The following is a 13378-nucleotide window of genomic DNA, read 5'->3' as shown; positions in this document are numbered from 1 at the left end:
AAAAAAAAAAAAAAAAAAAACAACATTGACCGTCATTTGTCATTTTGGTGACCCATGGTGCTAAATCTTAGTTCCTATTCTCCAAGCCTGCTGGGTTTTTTTTTTGTTTGGCTTTTTTTTTGGGTCGTCCTGGCCGGTAAATGAAGCTGGCTTTGTTGTATGTACAGTAATCCCTCGCTACTTCGGATTTTGTGACTTCAGTGCTTCACAGGTTTACCAAAATGCTGTATCCACCAAAAAAAAAAAAAAAATCATCTAAAAATGAAAAATACAGCCCTATCGGCGACCATATTGCGGAATGACACTTTGTTTTATGTTGATACATGAGAGAGAAGGTTTCCCTGCATTTCGAACAAAGCTGTCAGACGATTTGTCATGCCAAATAACGAGATGAGTTTACTCGGAGCCTTTGTACATGCCTGGACTGTACTGTACATGCTACGGGCACTCATACATGGCGTATGATTGGTTCCCGGCAGGACATTGACCAATAAGAGCACGAGTGGATTTATCCAGTGATGATGCGCTGTGCATCATCACCAGTCTGTTGACTGTCTCGCTTACTGTATGTATCCAGAGATGAAAGTTCTCCGGATTTTCCCGGAATTCCGGGTTTTTTAAATTGTCCTCAATTTTCTTCCGGGAAATTAAAGTGCCGAAAAATTATTCCGGGAATTCGTTGACAACATTGAATGAACACGCGTTTGAGTTCGTTGTTTTGGTTGTAGCGACACCATTCGAGCGAAGCGCGCCACAGCACTCGGTTGGTCTCTGCTGTACGTGCGTCAGCGCGAACATTACGCATGCAAGCGTCGTTTTGGTTTCAACCAATCAGCGCCGACGCAACCAACGTCAGATATCGAAGAAGCTCCGACTACAGCAAACGCAAGCAACGACAACCACCATTCCCCTACATTGGACTTTCGAAATTTCGGCGACAGCGGAAGCCTCAAAGTCCAGATAAATAATTGAATATTGAGTATTTGAGCGCTATATGTAAAGTTATTCGTGCATAATGTTCAAGCAGGTAGACAGACAAGCAGACTTACACGCGATAGACGCGAGTGTGAGGAACACGTTCAAGTGGTCATGGCTCGAAGAAAAGGACGTGAACGGATTTTTTGTCTGACTACATTCGGAAGGTCGACAAACCCGGTAAGTCACTTTGATTCTCTCCTCTTTCACCTCAAAAGGCTTTAAACAACAAAGCGTACGAGGGAGAAGACTGTCCGTGTTTTGTAATGTGCTGTGTTAAAATAAAATAAATAAATTAATTAAGGCGTTTTTCGACGGATTAATTATATATATATATATCTATATATAATTTATTTATTTATTTTATTTTTCAGGGATTTTCGGCAAAGTCCACTTTCATCTCTGTGTATCTTAGTGTTGTGTAACTTTTTTTTTTTTTGGTCTAAGCCAGGTGCGTCAAACATCCGGCCCGCGGGACAGAACTGGCCCCCAAGGAGGTTCTATCAGGCCCGTGGCATCATTTAAAAGTGAATAAATGCATAAAAGACACGGAATGAATATTTTTAATAAGGTGCAATTCATGGAGTATCCGCTAGGGGACACACTCTTTTGATCAGAGTAGAAAACATTGTTTTGATCAGAGAAGAAGACAACAGCAGCCTCAGTCTGTCACTGAGACAGACCCAACACAGCAGACGCTGTCAAGGACGTGAATACTTTATTCTTTACACATTTAATAGCACTCGCCATGGTTTGTAAGGTGTCGGCAGGAATTAAATTTAGATTTTATATGCACATGTGTAAATGGTTTAAAAATTCCTTTCTTTATAAATCTCGTTTAATCTTAGTGCCTTACTACATTTTTCAATACCAAGTTCCTTGTTAGTTTTGTGCCTTTGTACAATCAGTGGGATCAGTTGCAATGCATATATGTGTATGATAAAAGTAAATTGCACATTTGTCTAAGGAACTCTAAGGTGCTTCATGAAATGTTTTGTAAAAGATATGTTCATTAAATGTCAACATTTTCTCAATATTCTTGTGCTTCTTTAAACCAAAACAAAGGAAAGACATATTATTTTGGTTATTTATAGCAGAGTATGGTATAATTTTAATGGTCCGGCGAACTTGACATCTACTGAGGCCGTGTGTGGCCCACAATGTGAAATGAGTTTGACACCCCTGGTCTAAGCAAGAACTTTTTTCGATTAGTGAAGCTGCACTCCAACCCCTGGCCGCCGTTGAAGCAATGTGTCTCAGGTGTGTGACACCATGCAAACCCGCTCACTCCTCCACGGAGATGGCACCATCAACAGGGACGAGGGGGCTTACATCCTTGGACACATTGCTTCAATGGCGGCAAGGGGTTGAAGTGCAGCCTTTTCCGGGTCGGGGAGCCTTATTTTGAAGGTTTCCCAACCTGGTCAGCTGTTTTTTATACACGTCACAAGGAAGCAGTGACAGCTCAGACGAAGGCTGACGTGACAGCCGAAACTGTCAGCTGGGAAAGAGTTTTTCTCTTGACTAAAAAAAGAACATTGTCTCATAAAAAAGAAACCTTAAACCTATTTCAACTCATAAGAAGACAAGATGACGTCATAGCGCCACCTATTACCATGTTTTTCTCCAATTTAAAAACCTCAGCTACACCCTCTGCGCCTCCAGCAGGAGAGTCTCAGAGTGAATCTAAAGCCTGTACGAGTCACAGCTACACCACTAACACAAGCCTCTTCGACTCTCTCAGAAGGCAATGTTGATGAATGTTCATTACTGTGTAAGGTTTTGGAATTAAATATTTAAGTAAATATGGTTACTGTTGTTATAGTTGTCTCAAATGTGTCAAGTATAAACTATTTACAAAATTTAAACATGGCCGTACCCATATAAACATACAAAAATTCCTGGGGGCAGGGGCAAATCCTACTTAGTGGTTTTTCCCCCTTGCGCGGGGAGGTTCTGGCCCCCATGACCACGAAGAGCGAGGGATTACTGTACCTTTCGCCGGTCCCACAGACCCCAATGACTTTGTCCCGTATTGTTTTTATTCTACCTAACACCACATTGTGTGTGTGTGTGTGTGTGTGTGTGTGTGTGTGCGTGCGTGCGTGCGTGCGTGCGTGCGTGCGTGTGTGTGTGTATATGTGTCTTTTTTTTTGGGGGGGGCTGTTTGTCTTCTTGTGCTGCAAATGTATGTGATGTAATAAGTAGTAGGTTTTCAGCGCTGATTGGCTGGTAATCCTAAAACAGAGGGAACCAAATGTAATTTATCGATAACGGAACCGTGGCTGAAATAAAGATGACGCAGTGTCGGATTGACTGACTGTCCTGAAATGGTCACGACGAACTGTGATTTAGCGATGACAGAAGCGCGGCTAAAATAACTGACGGAGCGACAGACTGATGACGACAGATTTGGTTGCCTCGAAACAATGACGAATTGACAATGAGAAACAGGTGGCCACTGGTGAATGACAAATGATGGACGTTCCCACCTCTGTTATTCAAGTTATTCAATCTAAATGAGGAGGGGACATAAACATTGCATCTCTGTTTTGTTTTGTTTTTTACTCACAAAGATATAAGATATATTCAACCATGATGTTGAATGCTAAAACCCAGCAAATCTAAGAAATGAATAAATAGATAAATAAAACTAATTAAACCCTGCCTTTTGTTCACGGGTTCCACTGAGGGGCGAGTGCTGGCGAATGTAGCAACATGAGCGTTCACGTCAGGGTTCGTTCAAAGTCCCTTTCCTCACATTACAGCTACGGAGTCTGCATTTACAATTGCCAATCCAAACTGTTTTCAGAGCAGATCGAGGAGGAAAAATTACCCTGAACACACCCCACACCACAGGATAAGGGACGGGTGGGTGCTGAATGGGGCTCAAAACTGGCCCAATATTGGTATGCGTGTACCTGTTGAACGCATATATCGTTTTCATTTTGCACTTCAAACATTTTGACACAAGAGGGGCTGCAACCGTTTCATGTCTATTAATTGTGTACAACTGGACTAGTCTGTAAGGTTTTGCTGTCCTTCAAGTGTTTATCAATCCATCAGGTGTGCCCTATACATCCAAGCCTGTCTCTCGTGTGTGGTTCATGTGACTGTGGCTCCCCTCTTTGATACCCCCATCCACCTCCCCACAAAAGTGTGTGACCATTTGAACGTACATGATGTATGAGAAATGATGGCAGCCCAGTGACACTCTTGTACATGTTGACTTGTATTCTTTCTCTTAGGTACCGTTAGTTTGTCTGTCTTAAATTGTGATTGGGATTTGAGCCCAAGAGCGACACGGAGAGACAATGTTAGAGGGGCAAGGGTAAGGCTCTCCAATCTGTTGGGTGTTTAATCGACTCCTGCAGGGTGACCTCTCTTCTTCTTACTCCTGCCTTCCCCTCCCCAAGTCTTCCTCTGTGCCCCCCCAGCTCCTCTCGCTTGTACTAAACCGTGTCATGTTCTTCTCTGCCTGATTTGCCCTTGATTTGAGTCTTATGTCTCTCTCTCTCTCTCTCTCTCTCTCTCTCTCTCTCTCTCTCTCTTTTCATCATTTACTCCTTCTCTCCGTCTTGCTCAATTTCACATTTTTTTGCAGGTACACTGGATTTTCTTTCCCCAAATTAACTGATGTTAACAACCCCCATCTCCTTCCGCTACTAAAAAAAAAAAAAAAAAAAAAACACCACGCACATCAAACCTATATTACACAATGACCTTTTCTTTCAAGTATCTATGCATGTATCAATGCATCACATATGCATATACATTGCATAGATTTCTGTGTGTATGTTAAACAACTCTCCTTGCCGATGCCAGGGCCCTCTCTCTTCCTTAGTGAATAATCTCACACGTCTAACAGTTTGGAACCTCTTTTGCTTCTCTGTTTTTTGTGTAGGTGTCTATAGTCAGCCTTGTAGCTAATGCGCTGGGCTACTCCGATCTAGGGCCCATTAAATCACTCAGGACACTAAGGGCCTTGAGACCCCTCAGAGCCTTGTCACGTTTTGAAGGGATGAGGGTAAGATCCAAAGCTAAGCAGCTGATCCTTCCGCATGCCCATTCAACAGGTTCAAGCATGCTAGAACTGAAAATTAACAACAAAAGAACAACAACAAAATCCACAAGCAAATATTTGGGGGGTTTCTCTTAAAACCAGAAAGCCAAACCTTTTCAATCCTGTACCATTTTTTTTTGTTTTTTGTTTTGTTTTTTTTTTTTGTTTTTTAGCATTAGCAAACAAGTCATGATGCAGCTGTAGTGACAGTCGAACAACATACATTGCAATTGATTGTCCAAAACATTCTAAAAACATTGACATTGATTCTTACAGCAAAGCTGCCTCATCACAAAAGTGATTTCTTCTGATTCTATCTCCTCACATTGTTGCGAGCTGATGACTACCACTTGTGGCCCCGTTAGTGCCAACGCTTACATGCCATCTAACACAGCGATTAAATCAACAATTAGCTGCGCGACAGGCCTGATTCTCAACCACCTCTTTCAATGAAGATGACAACCCGCACCTACCTTCGTACGTCCCTCACAGCCTCCCCCTACTCAGGCCCATTAACTCCCACACCTTCCCCAGCACACAGCATTCCTCTGTGCATTGGCGGCAACAACCAGTAGGAAGCCACAGGACGCCAAAAGCCTCTAGCCAACCAGTCACACCCGAAATATATGCACAGTGATAATTTTACAGTTTGAGCCCTGCGAGTCCCAGGGACTCACTGATCATAAAAGTATAAGTCCCATTATGCATTTCGAGAGTCCCAAATTTCGAATTCTGAAATGGTCTACTTATTCAATTGCATATGATAATAACACAATCAACAACGATATACATTGATAATAGGTTTATTTCTTACACACAAATGCTGCAAAAATTTTAATAATTCAGGCACACAAGATTTGTTGAGAAATAGGTTCTTATTTCATCCCATGGTTCAGTCTTTGAGTTCATAAATTCTCCTCTCTTTGCTCTGCTTCCAATGATGCAAGGGGTTTGTCAAAGTCAACTTATCGCAAAAAACTATCCAACTTTAGCTGTTTCCTCTGTGATATCTCTGCAATAAACTTTCGCAACACTTGTGCGCAACACTTGTTTTAACGTTACACAACTTGGCAATCGTCTGCTTCCCGCGAGGTTAAGGCCGTTCTCGCCAATCTCATCTCGCGGGAACGGAAATGTCATCATGCGAGATTACTTAACGCGAGATCAAAACAACAATGGCGGCGATGGTCAAACTGCGATCGTTGCTGGAAAAAAGATTTACCGTAGGATTTTTTTGTTTTGACTGAGAAATTTCCTTGCATCCCAAAAACGCACATTATTTGGAACTGTGCGTCCCGCGGGAAAATTATGCATCTAGGACGCGGGACGCAGAGGTAACGAGATGGCTGTATGCAATGGGACGTTGCACTGAATTCGTTTTTATTTCAAATTAGATCATAAACAGGAAGTAACCTTTTAGCCACCTAAATGTTGTTGACTCAACAGCGTTGTAGAAATCTGCCTTGAATAGTGTGAAATGTCTCATCCCATGTTAGCTACACTTGCCTTAAAAACATACGTATAATAGTAAGAAGGAAAAATGTCTGAACTTTTTGAATTTACAAGCAAAAAATGTATCGAAGCAATGTTAAATCATCTTTTGTGTATAGTTGCGTAATTTTGGCATTGCAGGTCACAATCTGTAGAGTAGATTGAACATAAAAGGGTGAATTGTGATAAATTCTCTGTAGAATATAAAATCTTCCAGCAGCGATGAATGGGCCCTTGCCGCCCACCCTTTTTGGCATTGAAATTATTACACTGGTCAAATTTTAATCAGAGGTGGCTTGATGTGTCCCTAGTTATACTTTTGCGCTGATTTCAAATGCATCTTCACTCTCCCCACCACACCCATGAACATCAGGTTTTTGAGAGATTTTCATTTTTTGGTCACACACGGATGCATGATTGCCCACGTCACACACACAGCTGACTACATCGTCCGAAAGAGGAGGCATTGTACTTTAAGTCAAACTCCAGTGTTTCCGCAATATAAGCACGGCGATATTGGGTGTAAATGCCGTGCCGCCCTGATTTTGATGCAAGCGAGGGATGCCGTGAGGACTGGCCTGGGAAAACACTACGCTCCATCCCACAATGGCGCACAAAAACGCACCCAATTTGAAAGAAAAAAAACTGCAGCCATGCGTACAATTAGACTGCACTTTGCGCTAGACTTGCGTCCATGACGAAAATAGGGCCCAATGGTTTTATAACATCACAAGCTTTATAGACAGCCCCCTCCCTACCCCCCACTTGTTTTCCTTTAAATGATAGGGAGCTTGTGCCTCACAGTTCTTATCATCTATACCAGGGGTCGGCAACCCAAAATGTTAAAAGAGCCATATTGGACCAAAACACAGAACAAAAAAATTGTCTGGAGCCGCAAAAAATTTAAAGCCTTGTATACGCCTTATAATTGGGGCAACACATTCTATATATCTATATTAGCCTTCTATCAAAATGACTGAGTTGGCTACAAATACACAATGAGCCTTCATGAATGTTTGTGTGATGTTTGTCCTCCTACTGAAACCATGTTAAAACAAAAAATAGATTTCCCTCCCCCATCTTTTCCCATTTTCAAACATTTTGAAAAAGCTCCAGTTAGCCACTAGGGCGGTGCTAAAGAGCCGCATGCGGCTCTCAAGGTGCAGGTTGTCGACCCCCGATCTATACTGATGATAGCCATGCTCAAACATCACAAATTCTCATGCACGCTACTCCAGCTCTGACTACTTTGGGACTGGTTGTCTGTTCTTCACATCCACCCGCTTCAAGCCCACCCAACTCCACCCCAAATAACTCCCAACCTCTTGCCCCTCTCATTCCACCACTAAATCGGCCTCTGACACAGACGAGCGCCACTTCACAGTGTTGTGGCAGCGGCAGTACGGTGGATTTGTTTAACTTCTGTCCACCGATGCACACTGATCCCTTTCATCGAATACCGCTCCTTCCATCACGTAGCCCACCTTTTAGGGGCGCTGCCAGAAGATTGCCAAATATGCTCGGCTGCCATGACACACGAGCTGTCCATGTCGCGGCACCCTAGAGCGCATGCAGCTGGCCCTCCCTGGCTTCCTGTTGCCTTCCATTTGCACGGGAAGTGGACAGCCCCGTTCAACTCTTCACTCTGAGTTGTGGCTTTTAGAAGGGCAAATGTTTTGGTTCCTCCAAAAATGACAATCCAGCATTGAGAAGCTGCATGCAATCATCACGTGCATCAAGGCTCATTCATACGAGCCGTCCATTGACTCAAATGCAATGCTTATGAGCAGGCATTTCAGGCCCTGGATAGGCTGCATGGATGGTACGCGAGTCAAACCTTCGATGCTTCTCTTTTGGAATAAGTTGGTGGGACATTTGGGGTGGGCGTGGGGGTGGAAAGAGAGGCAAAAGGGGTCAAAATAGCTCCCGCTGTCTAGGTTTGACCACACTGTTGATGTTCACCTATCGATCTATTTACATATAATGTTAACATTTTGTTTGAAGTGACCAATGTCAATGGCTGAGCAACAAATAAATGAATGGGGAAGTGGATGAATAGAGAGATGGAAAAAGAGAGTTGCAATCACGATGACAAAAAAATAGGTACTGTAGTTACTGTGTAATGAATGTGGAATTTACTATTCTGCTTTTATCACCGTTATTGGCTTGTTCACCACATTTTGACATTCGTGAGCCTATTTCAGCTCGTTGGAGTAATAGGAATAAGCCTGACGTGATGTGTCAATCCAGGTTGATCGCTGCTTCCTCACTTTGATCCTGTTTTGAGCCGTACAACTGCTGCCACCCTTTGTAGCCCAGTTGCATTCAGTCTGTTACTGATCCGGTTTAAATCTACACCAAATGGCAACAGCCGCCAAAGACGTTAGCAGCTGTTCTACCACCATCTCTTGAGTCGCCCTCGCTCTCTATCCACTTATTTCTCGATTGATTTATTGATTTGAGTGGTTCTTGAGATTGCACAATGCTATGTAACATGCATGTCCTCGAACCGCTGGTGCACATTATGCGTTTTGGAAAGCAATTTTCCCTCTTTTTCTTGGGTTTCTTGGCTCCGCTGCTTTCCGAGCAGCATATTGGGGAAGCGGTTTAGCTGTGGTTCACATTTCAACGAGAGTCATTCTCTCGGCAAGTGCAACAAAGACATTGTCAATGCTAATTTGCGCATATACTGTCGACGTTCATGTGATTCGTGCACGCTGGCAGTTGTGCCACTGGCATGCTGAGAGATCGGAAGAGAGAGGGACTATGGCTTCACAAAACAATGACATGCATGCTCAGCTGTCAGCCTGCCATGATAATAGCACTATTGTGTTAGCGTAGCATTCGGTGAATTCGACTGCACTGCTAAGAATACATTTGGGCTGGTTAAATTTGACTTTTATGTTTGACTGCTGTAGAATTGTGTGTATTAGTTGAGCTAGTCATTAAACAAATTCCTAGTGAGAATTTTAAGAGACTATGTGCTTGATTGGAATATGTCAGGTTGGACACATCATACTGGTATGCAGAAACACTGTCAAAAGGACATTCTTAGTATGAATAGTTACAATTTGGAATGCTTAGTTTAGAAACTAAAGAATGCTCCAGATGATGATCTAAGCCTAAAAAAAATCGAATAAAATAATAGTGCACAATGTGTACCGTTTTGTATTAAAAAATATACAATATTTTCTTTCTTCACACACGCATTCACACGCATTGGACGCATTGCAGATTTCAGTGAAGATAACCTGCATGTTCTTGTTGTGTGGTAGGAAAAGCACACACAAACACTGGGAGAACATGCGAACACCACACTGGAGGGCCATAGCCGAGATTCAAATCTAAGCATCGGAACCATTAGGCACCACTTGTCTAGGGTGGCTGACCCTGATTATTTTATATATATATATATATATATATATTTTTTTTTGGTTTGTTTTTCCCCATTGTATAGTCTACATCAGGGGTAGGGAAGTCCGGTTCCTCGAGAGCCATATCCTGCCTGTTTTAGATTCCACCCTACTCCAACACACCTGATTCAAATCATCAGCTCATCAGCAAGCCCTGTAGAGGCCTGAAACAATCATGAACTGTTGAATCAGGTGTGTTGGAGTAGGGAGGGATCTAAAACAGGCAGGATATGGCTCTCAAGGACCCCGAGTTCCCTACTCCTGGTCTACATCTTCAGTGTAGCCGTCGAAAGCCATGCACACCATTCACCATGCCAAAAGTGATGAGACACTCCCTCAGAAAAGTAAAGACGAAGCCCATTTGACGGTATTACCTTGAATCGTGCAGACATGATCAAAACATGTCAAAAAACACAAATAGCTAACACAAACCACAAACGTTACGATTTCACCACGTGCACACACGCACGCGCGCACACACACACACACACACACACACACACACACACACACACACACACACACACACACACACACACACACACACATAGCACTTGTTCACGACATGGTTCTAGCTATGTCTTCTACACGGTGGTACTCGTCCACACGGCATTATTCCACTACATGGGACATGTCAACATATGTACTTCGTCCACCAAGTTCTCTGTGAAACTAGTCCACCTCGTTAAAATAATAATTGAAAAAAAACCCCCCAAACATTGGTCTCCTCTATCAGTAAAAAAAAAAAAAAAAGTCTGTGTAATAGTTAGTGTGAGGTCATAAGAGTATGATGCGTCATGCCGACAGGTTGAGATGATGTCTTTGTGTTTCCTGGTATTAACAGTGTCGTATCTTGTCTTTCCTCATCTGGTTTAGGTGGTAGTCAACGCCTTGGTGGGAGCCATCCCTTCCATTATGAATGTGTTGCTGGTTTGCCTCATCTTTTGGCTGATTTTCAGTATTATGGGGGTCAACCTGTTTGCGGGCAAGTACTACTTCTGTTTCAACGAGACCTCCGAGGAGTACTTCCCTGTTGACGTGGTCAACAACAGGAGCCAGTGCGAGGCCCTTGTGGAACAGAATTTTACAGAGGTCAGGTGGAAGAACGTCAAAATCAACTTTGACAATGTGGGCGCCGGCTACCTGGCCTTGCTGCAAGTGGTGAGATTGTACCTCCTGTTGGACTTCTTTTTTTTTTTTTTTTAACTTGCCTTCATTGTCTCATTCCTTTCATTTGCATCCAAAGTTTTGAGAGGCTGCTTTCCGTTTTGTGTCTTGGGTGTTTCTTTGCTCATCTCATCTTTTTTTTTCCTTTCACAAACTGTTGAAATGGCGGTGCATCACCTTTGGTTTGCGTTTGGACTTTCTTTGCTTTCCCTTTGAACGAAATGCTGCCTTTACTTGGTGTTTTCTGTAGTACTGTTTCTCAGCATGTCTTTCCCTTTTCAAAGGCCACGTTCAAAGGCTGGATGGACATTATGTATGCGGCTGTGGATTCCAGAGAGGTACATTTGTTCTACCTTTTATTGTCAATCATATTTGAAATGACTAAAACCATCATAAAACCGTTCACTTCACAGGCAGTGTTTTAGACATTACGCATTGTTTTCCTCACAAATTAAGACAAGTGTTTACACACTCTATTTCTTGCCTTGCTAAAATGAGCCCATTTTTCAGGGTCGGCCCTGCTCATGACTGTCCTCATTTCCTGTACTGCTGAGCCAAGTATCGTTTTTGGTACCGAAACTGGCGTTAAAAAGAAATAGATAAATATTTCATTCATAACTTCGTGAATCGTGTGCATGATACCCTCTGAGTCATTGCAGAAATCCTGAATTGTATTTATTGTCATCGCTATTGTATTTTTTTAAAATCATACCACCGGCCACCGCACATCTGTGGAGGGCGGGCGGCCTGGGTGGGTGGTTGCGGGGTAATCGTGGTGGAAGTCTCCAACTGCTCACTTCATTGTGTAATCAACCTGGCCAACTTTACATCAATCACCCGTGGAGGTCTGCTTTCAGTTCCTTATAAACGCACTTTGTGCACTTCGCCCTGCCAACTCGAGAACATTAGTTTTTCTTCTGCCAAGTTGATCAGTGTGCTTTTCCTGTGCTGCATTTGAAGAGAATGGAAGAAGCTGCTTCAACTGGCTATGAATCAAGTCGCCTGTGTTCACTCCCACACTGGTGCAAACCCCCTTTTTAAAATCTGCCACCTTGCGCACTTCTGTGAAAAATTCCAACCATCATTTAGACCACCTATGTCAAAGTGCCGGCCCGCGGGCCAAATCCGGCCCGCGAGAATGTTTTCAGTGGCCCCTGGGATGATATTGATTTATTATTAGAACCGGCCCGCGGACCGCAGCAAGCCGAGAGCCCGCAGATCTTTTACACGCACCAATACTACATTTCCCACAATGCAACGGTGACGCGCCAAGCAGTCGGCCGCTTTATTTAAATATTTATTCGTCTCGCAGTCGTTCCCATAACAGTGACATTAGCTTTCAGATACCCATCAAAAATGGCAAAACGGAAGGTGGACACTGAGAACCGGGGGTTTCAAACAAGTTGGGAGTCGGAGTACATGTTCATGGACGTAGCTGGAAAACCTGTGTGTCTTCTGTGTGGAGAAAGTGTGGCGCGATTCATTCATTCATTTTCCGAACCGCTTGATCCTCACTAGGGTCGCGGGGGGTGCTGGAGCCTATCCCAGCCGTCTCCGGGCAGTAGGCGGGGGACACCCTGAATTGGTTGCCAGCCAATCGCAGGGCTGTGGCGCGATTGGAATAGTGTAATCTGAATCATGAAACGAAACACGCGAACAAAAACAAGAACATGGACATGGAGGGGGAAGGGGGATTTCATTAAAAACGGTATACTTAAAGTTTGTGACGAAGTTTACCCCGAAAAAAAGCAACTCTTTTTAAACGTGAGCATTAGCAGAAACACAATTGCAGTGTTTCTGCAAAGATACGGCAGTGCGTGCTGCGCAGTTTGACGGTTTCCTCCCCGACACAGTGGTCCCGCTGCGCATCCAGGCTGCTCAAACGTTGTCGAAAGTTTTGCAGCACATACGTGTGTGAACAACTATTTTCTTTGATGAAGCTGAACAAAACATCACACAGAAGTCGATTTACTGCTGAACACCCTCACTCAATTTTGAGGATTTGCTCAGCTCAGAGCCTGACCCCAAATATTGATGAACTTGTAGAAAAGTTAAGACACCACCGAGTATCAGCCTCAGCCTCAAAGAAGTGAATATTACCGGTACTTATAATATACTGTGCAATCACATATTAAGAGTTTTTACTCAGTTCAAGTTTAAAAATTAAAGTATAATATTTGCTTTCGCTGCTTGTTACTTCTTGAAGAAAGTGTTGTTTTTGGTTTATACATTTTTGCACTTTATTTTATTGTATTTCAATCCAATTATG

The 13378-nt window shown here is 43.1% G+C and overlaps 1 protein-coding gene across 4 annotated transcripts in view; it reads left to right on the top strand.

Moving 5' to 3' along the window:
* The window catches only part of LOC109512321 (sodium channel protein type 8 subunit alpha), a 96153-nt gene that overhangs the window by 71651 nt on the left and 11124 nt on the right, over positions 1–13378 (top strand). For all 4 annotated transcript variants that reach the window (XM_019863937.1, XM_019863938.1, XM_019863939.1 and 1 more), the window contains 3 exons: positions 4880–5002; positions 10819–11103; positions 11394–11447. In XM_019863937.1, coding sequence (XP_019719496.1) covers positions 4880–5002; positions 10819–11103; positions 11394–11447 — 462 coding nt within the window. The remainder of the gene's footprint in view (positions 1–4879; positions 5003–10818; positions 11104–11393; positions 11448–13378) is intronic.

This window comes from Hippocampus comes, unplaced genomic scaffold, assembly GCF_001891065.2.
Source record: "Hippocampus comes isolate QL1 unplaced genomic scaffold, H_comes_QL1_v1.1 scaffold467, whole genome shotgun sequence".
NCBI lineage: Eukaryota > Metazoa > Chordata > Actinopteri > Syngnathiformes > Syngnathidae > Hippocampus > Hippocampus comes.
The sequence above is the reverse complement of the archived record's forward strand: the minus strand, read 5'-3'. Positions and strand labels throughout refer to the sequence as shown.